Source organism: Onychomys torridus, chromosome 17 (assembly GCF_903995425.1).
Source record: "Onychomys torridus chromosome 17, mOncTor1.1, whole genome shotgun sequence".
In the NCBI taxonomy this organism is placed as follows: domain Eukaryota; kingdom Metazoa; phylum Chordata; class Mammalia; order Rodentia; family Cricetidae; genus Onychomys; species Onychomys torridus.
In genome coordinates, this window is record NC_050459.1 from 23157139 (window position 1) to 23173125 (window position 15987).

At 41.4% G+C, this 15987-nt stretch overlaps 1 protein-coding gene across 7 annotated transcripts in view; it reads right to left on the reverse strand.

Annotated features, from left to right (window-relative positions):
* Unc5d (unc-5 netrin receptor D) overlaps nucleotides 1-15987 on the reverse strand; it is a 548490-nt gene that overhangs the window by 62543 nt on the left and 469960 nt on the right. For 2 of the 7 annotated variants that reach the window (XM_036209476.1, XM_036209472.1), the window contains 4 exons: nucleotides 14346-14360; nucleotides 13432-13617; nucleotides 9236-9613; nucleotides 5284-5368 (listed from right to left, as the gene is read on the reverse strand). In XM_036209476.1, the coding sequence (XP_036065369.1) occupies nucleotides 5284-5368; nucleotides 9236-9613; nucleotides 13432-13617; nucleotides 14346-14360 (664 nt within the window). The remainder of the gene's footprint in view (nucleotides 1-5283; nucleotides 5369-9235; nucleotides 9614-13431; nucleotides 13618-14345; nucleotides 14361-15987) is intronic. The other 5 variants (XM_036209478.1, XM_036209475.1, XM_036209477.1 and 2 more) reach the window with 3 other exon arrangements.

Genomic DNA, 15987 nt, shown 5'->3' on the forward strand with positions numbered 1-15987 from the left:
AATTGCTCTTATCCTGACTCAAGAGGGTAAGATTAAATGCAGACTACTATATAATTCTAGTAATCTGGGATCAAGACTTCTTTATCTCTTGAGAAGTGGAGGCTTTTGAGTAAGGTATTGTTTAGTCTTGTACTGGGATGGGAGGCCCTTCTAGGACAAGGACTTCAAATATTAGTTTGACATAAAGATACTTCACTACAAACACATCACGTCATAAACCTCCATTTCTGTTAATGGCCAGTTGGCCTCTTTTTTTTTTTTTTTTAATCTCATTGATAAAAAATGAATACATCCATGTTTTCTTCTTATCCTTCTAAAAATAAGGTCATCTCAAATAAGACTAACAACATTTTCCAGCACATTCCCTACAAGGCATGATCTACGGGAAGGTATATGCATTTATATTTATTTATAAATGTATGCATGTGTGTGTGTGTGTGTGTGTGTGTGTGTGTGTACATGGGGTATGAATTCATGTGCATGTGAGTGTGTGTGTGTGTGTGTGTGTGTGTGTGTGTGTGTACATGGGGTATGAATTCATGTGAGTGTGTGTGTGTGTGTGTGTGTGTGTGTGTCTACTGTGAAATCCCACATAAAGCTATTGATAGTATGAGAGAAACTCATCTTGGGGAAGAAAGTTTATCTTCCCTTCTCAGAATTCCAGAGCTCTTCTGCCTTCTTAGCAGTTGATGTCATTTCACACTCTGCTATTAAAGCCAGCATACACTATCTATGCATCTTTCAAAAAGGTATTTCAAATGCCCTAAAATCTACCTCCTCAAACTTTGTACCCACTAGGTATACTATATAATTTCATTCATACATACATACATACATACATACATACATACATACATACGAAGACCTAGGACACAAAATGGTTAAAATATCCAATCCATGCTGTACCCAAATGCCAAAATACATGTCCTTTTGTAAAGCCTCAGCAAGATCACTTACATTTCTGATGCTGGTCTAAGTATTTGGTCTGGGATATCCACATGACAGTGTAATTGGAAAAAGAAATGAATGTTTGCCTATGGTTTCATTTTATTGCTTCTCAGAAGAAAGCTCCCCGTAATAATTTTCTGGTCCAGCTCTTTACTCTCCAGCCATTGGTGGGGTGGGCTGCAGAGAGCTGGGTGAGGAGGGGTCGTCCAATGTGACATATAATGTTCTCTTGTAGAATGGCCAGAAAGGGCCACAGCATGGAATCCTTTTATTTGAATACCTGAATTTAACTTTTATAAAATGGTTAGATATTGGTTAATCTGTAAAGGATGAAATCCCCCACCAATGATAGCTGAGAAAACATAAAACAAAACAAAACAACAAAAACTTAAACCCAAGTGTTGTGAATGACAATGTAGAAGATGCTGGGGTGAGCTTATTTGAGTCACCAGGTGCACGCAGGCCAGAGATGTGCAGCCTCCATCCAGAAATCAGGGGTTTCTCATCTGCAAGTCTCCTCGGAAGGCCCTATATGGCTACCACTCACTTTCTATGGACCACTCTAGTCCCCACGCCTGAGGCCATTCTATCCTGGTTTGTGAATGGGACACTGCATGAAACTAGTTCGTCCATCTGCTGTAAGGCTGCAGTGCAGTTGGAAGAAAGACAACGCCGTGTCGTGACACCAGAGTGACTTTAACCAGGGCCAAACCTTTAGGTCACGCCACTCTTTAAGATTCCCCTCCGCCACACACACACACACACACACACACACACACACACACACACACACACCTGGATGTACAACCATGAGGAAATTTCCCTAGAGAGAAAGATAGCACTAAGGCCTCTTTCTCGTCTTTTCAGACAGGATTCAGATGACATCTTCAGGAAGCAACCCCCTCTCCTGCCTCCTTGCCTTTAACATGCATTAAGGACCTACACTATTTTCACTATTTCCATGACTCTTTTTACTGCAATGGTACACAGTGAACACCCCTAACCTGAAAACCTTAAATCACAAATGCTCCAACCCTAAAACTTTTTGAGCGCTGTGGCGGTTTGAATAGGAATGGCTCCCATAGTCACGTGTTTGAATGCAGGCTCCCCAGTCAATGGAACTGTTGGGGAAGGATTAGGAGGTGTGCCCTTGGTGGGAAAGATTTATCACCTTGTATTATGAGGCAGTAGGGGCAGCAGAGGCATAAGGGCTCGGGGGCCTCACAACCCTTCTGCTCTCCCCAGTGCTCTTTCTGTCTGTCTTCTGCAGTTGAATATGTGAGCTTGGAGCTGTTGCTGTAGCCTGCTGCCTCCTGCTACCTGTCAGACCATCATCCCAGACACACAGGCACATGAACCACACATATATGTACCAACACACACATGAACACAGCACACACACACACACACACACACACACACATACACACACACACACAAACACACACCAAAGCATGAGAGTAGAGCCATGTGCGATTCCTTTAACAGAAGGGTCATTTTGTATCTTTAACTCCTTATATATATATCCATAGAAACCAAGCAGAAAGCTTAGATTAATCACATCAGAGTTCTACACTGGCGAAGGCACTTGAAAAGGGATAATAGAGATACACTGTAAAGAGGAAGGCATGGTAAGTATAAATCTAAATATAGCATAATGATTTTGTAAGATCCTGTTGTATTCTGTGTGGGGAAGTTGTAAATATCAACAAATCCAATTCTCACACCACCACCAAACAAAAGGGATGCGGTGAAATGAAATGGGACAGTCCATTCCTGCTCTGTGCTGGATTTAGAGGCAGGTTTCCGCTGACAGATGGATGGAATAAAATGAAAATGGGTTTTCAAGTGATAGGACACAGGAAGACCCTACAATGGCCAGAAGATTAAAAGCTAAAGAACACAGACCTAAAGCAGCTTCTTGGCTTAGACAGAAAAATTTATCCCAGCTTAACAAACAAAACAGAGAGAGAGAGAGAGAGAGAGAGAGAGAGAGAGAGAGAGAGAGAGAGAAAGGCATTTTCCATTTTTAGCATCTTACAAACACTTTGCTGTCACTCAAGGGGGAGTAAGGATTGCCAACGCAGTAGACTAGCCAGTGGCCCAGTGTGCCCCCTCCATCAGGACCCAGGACACATTGGCAGGTTACAACAGGGAACATGTGCTTTTCACCCTCCTATATTTCTGCAGTAAAATAGGTAGGAAAACACACAGCTCACAGATGTAAAATCTTAGAGAAATGATTCCTATCTGGATCCACCACCCTAGAGAGCAGGGAGAAGCACATAGCCCAGATACACATGGGCAAGTCCAATTGGTTAGCATGGCACTTCAAAAGCAAAAGGTGGCCCATGCAGTGACCTCATCAGGCCGACCTGTCTTTCAAGGTTAGTAGACTCTGTCAGTTTCTAGGCAGTATTCCCTCTTGTATTAAAATTGCAAGGTACCCAATGTAATCATTCCTCTCCAATATTTTTTGAGCATTTAAGTCCTCATATACTTGATGCCTGCTGGCACATTTCTTTTTCTGACCTCTTAAGAAGGGGAAGCTTCCAGAAAGAGATGGGAATGGAGGTGAACTGTAAATTAGTTGTCTTGGAAAAATGTGAAGTAGCCCTAGGCAGGCTCTCATATAATGAGGTAGTAGACTTTGGGGATAGGTTTGAATGGAAGAAGCTGAACACAGATGTAGAAGATCGATTACAATGAAGGGAAAATTTGGGGAAGTCAGTGTTGGCAAAAGGCAAAAGGACTCAGGGAAGATTGACTGGTTATACCTTATTCAGTAAGCACAATGTATCCTCTGCATCCACATTTATAGACAATAAACCTCAGATCAAAAATATCCCATGTGGACTGAAAATGGGTAGAGTCTTAATCTCAGCACAATATGGTATCAGAAATTATCAGTAATCTACAGATGATAGAAAGCATGATGTGGGATGTGCATAGGTTAAATGCACACACTGTGACACTTCATATAAAGTGATCAAGCACCTTGGGATTTTAGTGTCCTTGTAGGGTCCTGGAAGCAATCCTCTGTGGATGCTGAGGGATAACTCCATTTGGCTGTTGGGGGATTACGAGTTTAAAAAACATACACGTAACAGACAGGGACCTCAATCTCACATGGTTATCCATTTTTAAAACTAGGGATTAAAAAAGAGGTTCCATCTAAGTAACTAACGTACCTAAGATTGTGTCTAAGCTCTTTAAAGCCCTTGTTGTTCCTTGTGCTGGGGCTGCAGCTCATTGGTTCAGCACTGGCCTAGCATTCTGCAGTGCCTGGTTCAATGCCTGATGTTGCATGCCACAACAAAGCTAACCTCTCTGAGTCTGTTTCTAACACCTGCCAGCTGCAGTTCCTTAAGGCATGAGTACCTTCACAGGGTGTCGGTAAGGAACTGATTCCTATACAACTGAAGATATGATATAAGTGCCCACCATAGCATAGCTATACATAAGTGCCCTGAGAGACTTACCAACTACCAGCTAGCAGACAATTGTCTTGCATTCTTCTTAAGCCTCACAGAACAGCTAGTTAGAACCACTGGGTACCCACAAATCCTTATGTATAAATCACTATAAAAAATCTGTTTTAACCATATGTTTCTCTGGCTCTTTTTCTTCCCAGTGTTTTTCTTTCATGTATTCCATCCAAACAACAACAACAGAAAATCTATTTTAAAATAACCAAGATGTTATGACTAAAAATGCCAGAGGTATGTATCCAGTTTATGAGACAAATTGCTTTCTAAAGAGTAGCTCCCTTTATCCTGTGTGTAAGAAGACAACATTTCTACAAATACTATAGTTGCACTAAGAAAATAACCAACTACTTTCATTAAAAAAGAGTATGTGACAAGATTTGTATTTGTTCATGTAATTGAATTTAATGCTGTTGAAATTCATCAGACCTGAAAACTATCGAAGACCACATTTTTTTCCCCCTACACTTAGGAAAATCATCTAAGAAACTGTCTCCAGGCTTGTAAGGAGCAGGTCTTCTGATGAACCTGTAGAGTCATGATTTTGCCATCTGATGACTCCAATATGGAGCTGTGCAGCAAGTAGCACCTGCAAAGGTCATTTAATTTTGTTTGCAGGGGAGACTGTAGAGCAGTTTAAGCACAGTACCTGCTTATGTATCTGTTTCCTACTTGGTGCCTCTTGTTTAGATGCCAATAACCTTAAGATGGAATGCAAGACTATACTCCCTTGACAGTCACTGCTTCCTCCTCAGACAATAAATTCAGATTTTCTGCAGAAGTCCCAGTGGATATTAAAAAAAAAAAAAAAAAAAAGATTAATATGCTAGCCTTCTCGGTCTCTCACCTTGGTTCACCTTGGTTGATTGACATATAAATCTCCCAAGAATTCTCCTCTGGGATGGCGCCATGTGGTATGAGTAGACTCACCCCTAAGACAGAAAAAAGCCAAGAGGTCATTCAGAGTTCTCCCGTCATTTTGAAGCATGCTATTTGGGCACCTTATAGGTGCCCATGCAAAGGAGTTTCCCCTGCCAATGTATGATTTATAAGTATCAAACTTTGAAGACCTCTAAAAAGCATGGGGAAGACCTTGCTCTATATCAGTGGCCAAAAGAGAGCATATTCAATGTTCATTTTCATCTGAAATTTTGCCAGCATCACCCAGTTCCCTTAAAAGACTGGCTATCCTAAGGCCAGAAACTACCAAAACTAATATATATATATCTTGTTCTTATTTCCAGAAAAGGTGTCCGGGATGATGGGTAAATAATTAATTTCCTTGAAACTGTAATGTTGTCTTACAAGCAACATCTGGAAGTAGATTAAGGAATGTGCTCTGTGAATTACCACATTTTTTTCCAAAGGAATTAGGAAAAATACTGTGTATCTGATGAGTTTTGGAATATTCTAGGTCACTGTGCAAGTGATATGACTTGAAATTTGCAAACAGCAGCTGGGAACCATCCAAGAAGTGACAGTGACCTAACCATGCCAATGCCCATGTCATTGTGAAGCCACACTACTGCATCTGAAATGTCACCAGTTTCCTGTTTATAGCTATGAAGAAAACACTTCACTTTGGACAAACAGAGCCATCTGGAAAAAGCTGGGATTCTCTTGAATGTGACTTTTCCTTATAAAAAGAAATGAACTAGAGAAATAGTAAGAGCATCACACAAAATAAAATCTCTGGCATCCTCCTATGTTTTGAATAATGCAGCTTTCACCCTTTTTTCTTTTGTTAGAGATAATTGCAGAGGAAGCTTACAGGTTGCTGTTGACAAGCTTTCCTGTTCTTCTCTCTCTGTGTGCTAGCAGCTACAGAGTCAAGGAATGTGAGACTTATTGTGAATCAAATCATTTGTGATTCACATTTACATCATTAGTCAGTAACATGCTAGTAATTGTCAATATCTTTCACTAGAAGTAAGAATGGGGCACATTAAAATCCTGCTCACAGCTTTTCAGTAAGAAGATGCATTTATATTCTGCACCTTCACATCAATAATAGAATAACTATAATTGTCATGCTGGAGACCTCCAATCAGATGCCCCTTTCCATTTGCCATTCTTCCTCAACTGTAAGTGCCAAATGGCATGGTCTCCATTGTAGGTATCCCTTGCTGGTACTGAATACAGACTGCAATTTGGGATAGTCAGGATGTCCATATGTCACTTACAACCTATGCCCTAGTCATTCTGCCTTATCTTAGTTTGGCCTTTGTCTCTCTATTTACTCTTCTTTGGGATCTCTATTCTGCGATCACAAAGAAACACGAAGATTTATCTGTGGAAGCTCAGTAGACTATCAGGCAACTGTGTCACATTACATTAACAGTACCTAGCACATTTCCTGACCCAGAACAAACATATCACCAGTATGAAAATGTATGTAAAGGATTCCAAATCCTGAGTATAAAACCAGGCTCTGAGTTAGGTTGTCTTGTGTAGACTGTGATTGCCTGGGGCTGTGTGTGGAGTCTATTGTATCTCATTTCTTTCAAGCAAGTTTAATTCCTAATGTTTAGATTGAAGCATTATTCATGTTATTCCTAAACTCAACCTGAATCAAGAAGCTCATTCATTGGCTCTTAAAATGTTTTTTACTCTCCTTCAATCATAAATGATATTAGCCTTCAAACACACTTCCTATCCAAACATACATTGCACATGGAGGTTGAAGGCAGTTAACCACAGGAACAAGGGTATAGGGAAGGGAACGTTAGTGTGTTGGTGGCAAGTTACAGTTTATGAAAAAGAGAACACAGTGGGGACGTTTTATGTCTACAGTCCCTTAAAGAAGTCCCCATTTGTAACATGTCATTCACCAGTTATCATTGATTTAAAAAAAATGCAGCTCCCCAATGCCACCTGCTTCTCTAACAGTTTTTTTTTCCCTTAAAATTTGATATGACAACAGAACCACCTGTCTGAGTTTCTTCTTTCATATTTTGCATAATAAATGATTTACAGAGTGTACTGCTTGGTGATTTGGGATGGATGGCATTAGAGCGATCTAATTTTGGAGCCATGCTTTCTGTACACTTCAGTTCCCTAGGGCATAGTTTGCATTTGTGCCCTGCAAATAACAAGGAGCATGTTTCAATTCCCCATACTTATTTTTCCTAAAGCTCATTTGCAGCTTCAATCTTGTCCAGTGGTTCTTGTGAGGAGACGTGAAAGCCTCCCGCTCGTGGTGGACTGGGTGGGAATTGCTGACAAGCCATCAGACTTTTTGTTTATGATATGAGTGTTCCTCAAAGAGAGGCAAGGGAAAAGAAACATCTTTTGTTCATCTTGATTTTCATTGATGAAATACATTCTGTGTTTCTTTGATGAAAATTAAGCAAAAATGGGCAATGAATGTTTTGCTCTTGGTACTCACTCAATATATGTAAATATAGTCACATATGCACCCTGTACACATGCTCCCTAATAAACGAGGATGAGAACCTGGGGGAGGAGCTATGATAAAGGTATGGTGATTCATTGACTTCCTATAACTCTGGTTTCAGATCCTAGTCTTTGGTGAGACAAGGGTTACATGTTCACTTTTCTTTATGAATACATGTAATAAATGTGGCAAAGGAGTCTCCTATTGGTCAGTTATCCTCCAGAGCCCAAAGTTGGAGTGGCATCATACTGATGGGACACTCAAACATATTGGAATCAAGAATCCTAGTGTGCCCTAAAACACTGGCAAGGAAGATTTGGAGAACACCATCATTATTAGAGCTGCAAGAGAGGCTATTTTTCAGAAATAAAGTATATTTTGAAACAGTGTGTGAGAGGACACCACTAATCTGGGGGGAAGGCAGAAGAACATCTGTCAAGTTAAGAAGAAGTTCAGTTTCAAGTCACTAAACAACCAGACAGATAAGGTAGCTGCTCTCATACTCTGAGTCCAACTCTGCCACAGAGTTCATTTTATGAAATAAAATAGTGGCCATCTCCCCATTTTTTAGCACTGGTGTTACACTTAATTTCTTTACAAGAACATGGCCAGATTCAATGGTCCTATCCCTCTCAGCCATCAGCACATTAGCATCTACCTGTGACTCATCACACTGTCTAGCTCTCATGACTTAGGACTCAGGAGAGAAATGAATTTCTTTCCCTTCTACTTGTGCCTCAGGCAGCAACCCTGAAGATCAATCCACAGCTAGGATGCCATTTTTAAGTGATCCATGCCAGGGATCTAAAATATCGAGAAAATCTCCCCTCTTAAAACTCAAAGGAGGGGAAACACATATTTACAAGTTAGTTGCGTGTATGGCATAGGCCTGGAAGTAATATTTGAATTTCAAAGAATAGGAATGCAAAAATTCATCATCATTGCTTGCTGAGAACCAATGTGATAATAATTTTGAAAGAACCATTGTGATTATCAAGGGTCACTGTCATGGGGAGTGTTCATAGGCCAGAGAACAAGAAATGTGACCATTCTTGCACTAAATTGTCGGAATATATGATAAGCATGGCATTTGCCAGTTGTAGCAAAGAATTGTGTTTGTTTCCCCCTTACCATGCTTTAGGTAACATGTTCTAAGGGGTCTCAAACCTGGGAGCCCACTCACACTGCCTGACAAAAGATGACCATCAGCAGCATCAAATATGGTGGGTGTTCCATCCCTGCAGGCAGAGAGAAGGCTAGGTCCTACTTCAGGTGCACTCTGTGTGTACACATACAGCCTTTGCTGCTTTCCCCAAAATGAATCTGATGGGTGTTATCGCATGCTTATAAAGAATCCTTTACACAAACAAGGAAAATATACAAACACGCACTTACCACCCACCTGTATTTGGCATTACTAAGCGGCCCCCTAAATGGCCAAAGACACCGGTTGTTCTCAGCTCTGTCCTTGTGGGCAGGGATGACAGATTTTGGATGTATGGTGTTTTGTTTCTGGGGTGTACTGTGCTAAAGCCACGGTTGTTTCCATGGGGAAAAGTCCCAGAGTGATTCTTGCCATGGTACTCGGCTCGCTCAGACACTCCCAGGGAAACCATGAAGGAGCTCTGGACTTTGACCTTGATGTCAGATAGAGGGTTAAAGAGCGAGGACTCCGTCATGAGCTCCTTGTCCAGCGGATCCTGCAGACATATGGGCCCACTGTATGTCCGGCTCACTGTCAGGTCTGGCTGCATGGCAGGATTCAGGAGTAGAGAGTTTCCTGGTAAGAAAACATCCATCTGTCACTCAGACACTGAAAGCCACCCCATTACTTTTCTGCAGTTGCCTCTCATTAATGGGAGAATACCCTGCATGAGTGTTAGGTGCTCTGATTGGCAGCAGCTGTCATGACTTTATTCAGATGGAGCCACACACCAGTGCCTGGGAATGGGTACCTCTGGCCTTCTAGGTCATTTTCTGAATGCCATGGGCCCCACTCTTTCATATCCAGAGCTCTTTTGCATGCCTTCTTTTCAAGATGAGGAATACTGACACTGGGTTGGGCCAGTGCCTCAGGTAGTGTTTGTGTAATTATTTTAACTGGCAAAGAAAGGGTTTAAAAAAAAAAGAAAGAAAGAAAGAAAGAAACCAGAGAGATATTTTGCAATCCAATTTGGAGCAAAATAACATCTGTTCCTTTTAAGTAGCAAGAGATGCCACAGCGCGGTGACTCTCAGTGCTGCTTACAGAGGCTGCAGAAGAATTCCTTGTGGAATTCCGTGTGCTTCCTGGAGCTGGGGGGAGGGGGTGCTTTGGAGCAAATAGTTCAGGGGACTTCAGGAATCACTCTGAGGAGGCAATGTCCTTGCACATCACATATGTCACTCTGCTAGGGAATGAATGCTCCAGTTGAGACTGGCAGGGACTCTCCATGGGAAGTATCTCTGAAAGGTATCCTTTCCTTCTTAACACAAATGATCAAAAACAATCTTCATAGAAACAGAAGAAATTGGATCGGGGCTTTAATCATCTGTTGATATCACCATTTCTCGCCCCCCGCCCCCCAAGCCAAATACTAAAAAGAAGCCTGTGAAATTTTCTCGTGATGAAGTAACCTCATTTATTAGTAAATAACAGAACAACCCTCACTCCCCAGCCTCCAACCCATATCTGTTCATCAATACGACAGCTCAAATTGAAACCCAAATCATATTAAACGATTTCCCCTTGGGACCTGACCAAAAAAAAAAAAAGTTTCAAATATGGTATTGAAAAAAAGTTTCAATTCTTGGCTGTGTTGTATTAATCTTTATTGTTTTTCTATTTTCCTAATTTGTAAGAGTGCCAAGAGGGGAATCTATCACCTTGGCTTTTCCTACACCTTGTTGGGATGTGCTAAGAACCAAGAATCACAGAGAAAATAAATACAACGAGAGAAGGCGGCTCTCATGGTCCTTGGACAATGCCCTTTCTTCATCTTTGGGATGTTGTGCTGCGATGCAGCCACCATCAAGTGGTCCTTTTAACAGAACTGCACTGAGTTCAAGAGATGAAGACCTTGCTCTTGTGTGTGGTTTTCCCAAGGAAAAAGTGGGACTGAAGAACGTAACCCGTTTGAAAACAGCTTGAAACAGCAGTTTCCATGGAGACTTCAAATACTCATATCCTCAAATCTCTTAGATATTTGATCACAAATCCCCCACCTTTTGCAGCTTAATTTTTGGCTACTCTTAAAAGGCTCGCCTAGCTTATGGGGAAAATTATTTCTGAAATTTAGACCACACAGACATGGAAAATAGATGTGTGTACAAGGCTAAGGGTGTAGCACAGTGGTAGAATGCGTGCCTAGCATATGTGAAGTTCTGGGTCCTATCACCAGAAGCGCACACACACACACACACACACACACACACACACACACACACACACTCTTCTGGTTATCCCCATCTTCTCTTTAGAAACCCATTTTGATCATTTAATATAATAATAGTATTCTATCTGTATGCTTGTCTTTTAGATTTCCTTCTATCTACTTATCTGTCTAATATTTTGCAGCACTAGGCATTGAGCCCAGGGCTTTATACCTCCCGAGTCAGTGTTCTACCACACCCTGGCAGATGATACTTGTGACGGTTGGTTTTAATTGAACTCTCAGCTGGACACAACATAGAATTGCCTGAGAAGAGAATCTCAAGGAGGGACTATCAAGATCAAAGTGACCTGTGGGCATGTCTATAGGGAAATGTCTGGATTATGTTAACCGATGTGGGGAGAACATGGTCACTATGGCAGCACCGTTCTGCCCTGAGTTTGGGTCTTTACCTGTGTAAGAGTGGAGAGAGTTGGTGAGCACAAGTTAGACCCAAAGCATTCATTTCTGTCTGCGATAGACTGGGGACATGACTAGCTGCTTTCGATTCTGACCTTGACTTCCCAGCAATGATGGAATTATCATCTGCAATTGTAAGCCAAATAAACCCTCTTTCCCTTGAGTTCCCCCCGCCCTGGGGTATTTTGTTACAATTTCACTGCAGGAATGAAACTAGGGCACTATTCTGCTTTAACATTCTTACTGTTCCCCTGCCTGGGGTACTAGACATATTGTTCATGAAGATATCATCTTCATGACAGTGGAAGGTAAAGTCACAGTCTATAAAAACAAAGCTCATTATCAATGGATGTAGGAACAGTAGCAGTTACCAAAAGATATTTTATCTTCTATCATGAGATTTATAAAATGCTTAACCAAAAATAAACAGGATGGTCAGGTGATTTGATGAAGTGATTCTTTTAGAGATTCACAATATAACAACAAAATGAGACACTCCTCTATGAGATGTGTCCAACTTATGTAAACCACTGTTCTCCAAATATGTTCACGCCAGGCCACACTGCCCACCTCTCATATCTGTGACTTGCTGCTCCACAGAACATGTTGACATCCTTTGATCAAAGGACATGTGACTATCTAGTGCTATATTCAGAACATGAGCTCTTCCCCAAATGCCGAGGGCTTCCCCAAGTTATTCAAGGCAAATTCAGTTTCACAAGAACACCATGAGGAGGGTGTTAGCATTTTATAGTTGTGAAGCAGTGACTCACAATAACTGTTTTACTTCATAGCCGCTTCGTGCTCTAATATAACTAGCTTTAAAGCATGTGAACTTGTACACAATGCTGGCTTAACAATACCAGCTTAAGACAAAGGGGCCCAGAAATAAAAGCCCCAGGGAGAAGCCTATCACGCCTAGTGTCTCAGTCGCTTGGTCCAACAACTTTGGGTTTCTATTTTAGCAGCCTGTTGACCCAACAGATGCTGAGCACAGAAACTGATCAATCTCTGGGACAGGTAATAGCCATACAATGAGTAGAAATAAAGGGGACGATGTGGATGATGAGGGTCAAGGTCAGAAACTTCATCCTTTGAAGAGAGACAGTTCCCTTTTGCCTAAAATTAAAACCAAATGCATCTCATCCTCGGTTTATAATAGAGAATCAAATGACTCTCTCTGTTTTTTAAAAGAGCATTGCTGTGCATTGACATGAAAAATGTTTCTTTCCCTACAACAAAAGATTGGTGGGACTTGGCAATAGTTGAAAGTCATTTTGGCTGGAATTTCCTTTTGTCATCGTCTAACTGACCCCTCAGACATCTTTTAAATCCTTTTTACTTATTTGAAATTGAAGCAATTATTAAACAATGTATGATAAAAGTGTTTGGGAAGTTGTAGTCTAGGGCTGTTTCCTCAGCCTTTAGTACTCAGAATCTTAGTTAGTGCAATTAAACATATAAACTAAAATCAGGTTTCTTTAGAGATACAATTGGATAATTTGAGAATAGTAACTCATTAAGCACTCTATATGTCAAAGGTTGAACTACTTCACTGAAATGTTGCCAATAATGAAGTGAGACCTCACAGTTGTTGGGGACCAGGAAGGTCACTTTATCAGATTTGGTGTTTTAATGAATGGAAACAATTTGGTAGCGGCTCCCAGTACCAAGAGCTACCCTCACACCGGGCCAAGAACATGGGAACACCTGTGTGAGAGCGACCCGTGGTACTGAGGATAAGGTGTTGGGGGACCTATGCCGCTGACCTTGACGAACTGTTTTGAAGTTGAAGGTCTGGAAGCCACCTGTCAATGCAGAAGAGTCAATGACATCCACGCCGTAGTCACTGTGACTCCGTCTGTAGAGGGTGACACCAATCACCAGGACTGCAACAGCCACGACAGCTGCACCCAAGCCGGAGTACAATGCAATATCGCTGGCATTCTCAATGCCTGAAAGACACAAGAGAAGACCTCAGTGGATAACATGGGCTCAAGCCATAGCGCCACCCCAGGACATAACATGATATGCTTCTGGAGTCGGAAGCCTACGGCTCAGATCAGCTAGCTTACAAACTAGACTCTCATTCACATAATCGTCGTGTTTCTAAAATCCCTTGTATAAATCAGAGCAGGGCTAGTCAAATATCTTAACTCTGTTAAGGTAGCTTACCATGTAATAGACTTGGAGAGAATCAATTTTGCAAAGAATATAACATTTTTTTTTCTAGTAAGAACAGACAATTCCTTAACTTATTTAAAGAAGTCATAGTTACCTGAAAAAGTGTCTTTTTATTTTACTTTTATTTGAGGAACAACAGACTCAAACAAATGACAAAGAAAAGGGTGGCTTCTCTGCTCATGTGGGGCTTGGGGCACATGCATTTGCACAAAGCTGTCTAGAGTAAGATGCTAACATGGTCTGGGAGTTAAAAGACAAGAGATCAGAGTTTACAAATATGTCAACTTTGATATAAATATTCAGAGTCAGAGCACAGTAATAACCTTGGTTTTTGCATATGTAATTATCATGAGGGCAATTTTTATGTGAAACATTAATATCTTTGTTGTCAAGGGCTCTTGTGTCCATGGCAAATATTTTCTGATACCAAGTCAATATTAGACTCTAACACTTTGTTGGGGGCTGCTCTCTCAGAGGGCACATGCTTTTTCTCCCATACCTCTCCTACTCCATCCTATTGAATGCATGGGCAAAGCAAAAATAAAAACGTTAGTTTAGTTTTAGGATGTGGATGTCTCCCCAAACCCCAGGATGTGCTACAGCTGATTTCCCATTCTTTTCCAGATACATATTGGGCAGGGCTCATCACAGAAGCAGATTGATAATGGCTATTATAACACAACATAGGAGGATTATCTAAAGCAAGGTAGTTCTATAAGAGGCATCATCTCAAAGTGTATGGAAATGGAAGGTGGCAAGAACTAACCACATAATTAATTTCCCAACAGATTATGTAGTAAGTACACGTAATGGGTCCAAAATAATTATTCTGTCATCCAGTGTTGGGCTGGGAGGGGGTAAAAGAAACACATCATATATTTACCTTGTAATTGCATAACACTCACTATGCCGTTCCCACACCCTAAAATGGTACTTATCAAATGGGTAATGCTAGTCACACCAATACAAAATGAATTTATTTTCAAAAAAAGTTAGTGGGCCATAAAATAAGGTGTTATCAAATGAAAGAGTGAATGAGGAGATGAAGCCGAACCAAACCAGCAGGAGTGTAGTCAACACATAAAAATAATGGGCAAAGAGGAGCACAGCCATCAGGAGTCAGGGCTGCAGGGTTAGAAGTCCACAGACAGATTTAATAAGCAAAGCATCATGAAGATGTGCCATGCAAGAGGGTATGGTGCAAAGCTTCGTTCTGATTCGAAGATGGGCACTGGCAGACCTGCTGATCTCACCACCCAGAACCCTGGGCACAATAAGCCACATCTCCACTGCAGAATTTCCATGCTAAGGCCTGCCTATATTCTGGAGGGACAAGGAGGCATCCACCAACCTGATTCTGCTCCCATCCCTTTGTTTCCTTTGAACGGTACCCAGGGCAGAGAGCACACTGAGCACAGCAGACACATCACACCGGGACACCAGGCACAGTGAGAAGACTCTGGATTGAGACCAGTCAGCTCTTTTCCTTCCATGTGTATTGCTGAGTGATGATACCACCATTGAAAAGCTACTTCTGGGGAGCACACACCTTACCAAGAAAGGAGCACATGCAGGGAAGCAGCTTGGCTATGTACTCAGCAGCTGATTTACTGCTGAGCTTGTGAAGTAGAGATAAAGACATTCTTAGAGTTCCAAGCACTGAGGCAGGAAGACAGGAGCCAGGGAGATTACCAATGTAAAAATGCATGAGCTCAAAATGGAAATCACTGGATGTTAGCACAGTGAGACAAAAGAGGGAGGCAAGGGAAAGCTGCCTTCCCCACCCAGATTCCCATTTTGATCCTTGATATATAAGTAGGCAGAATTATCATCATCATTCCGATCCTTTCCCTTTAGATTAAGGTTAGGAATGGTTCACCATGTTTCCTCTCCTTGGAAAATTTTCAGAATCATCTGACTGCAAGAATAAACTATTACATTAAAACTATTTCATATGAGTAAAGGGAGCAGAGAGATGGTTTAATGCTTAACAACATTCTTGCAAACAACCTGAGAATTTGGTTCTCAGCATCCATATACGGCAGCTCACAACTGCCTGTCACTCCAGCTCCAGGGCATCTAATTATCTTTTCAGGCCTCTGTGCATATCTGCACTCACAAGCACAAACGAATGCAACACC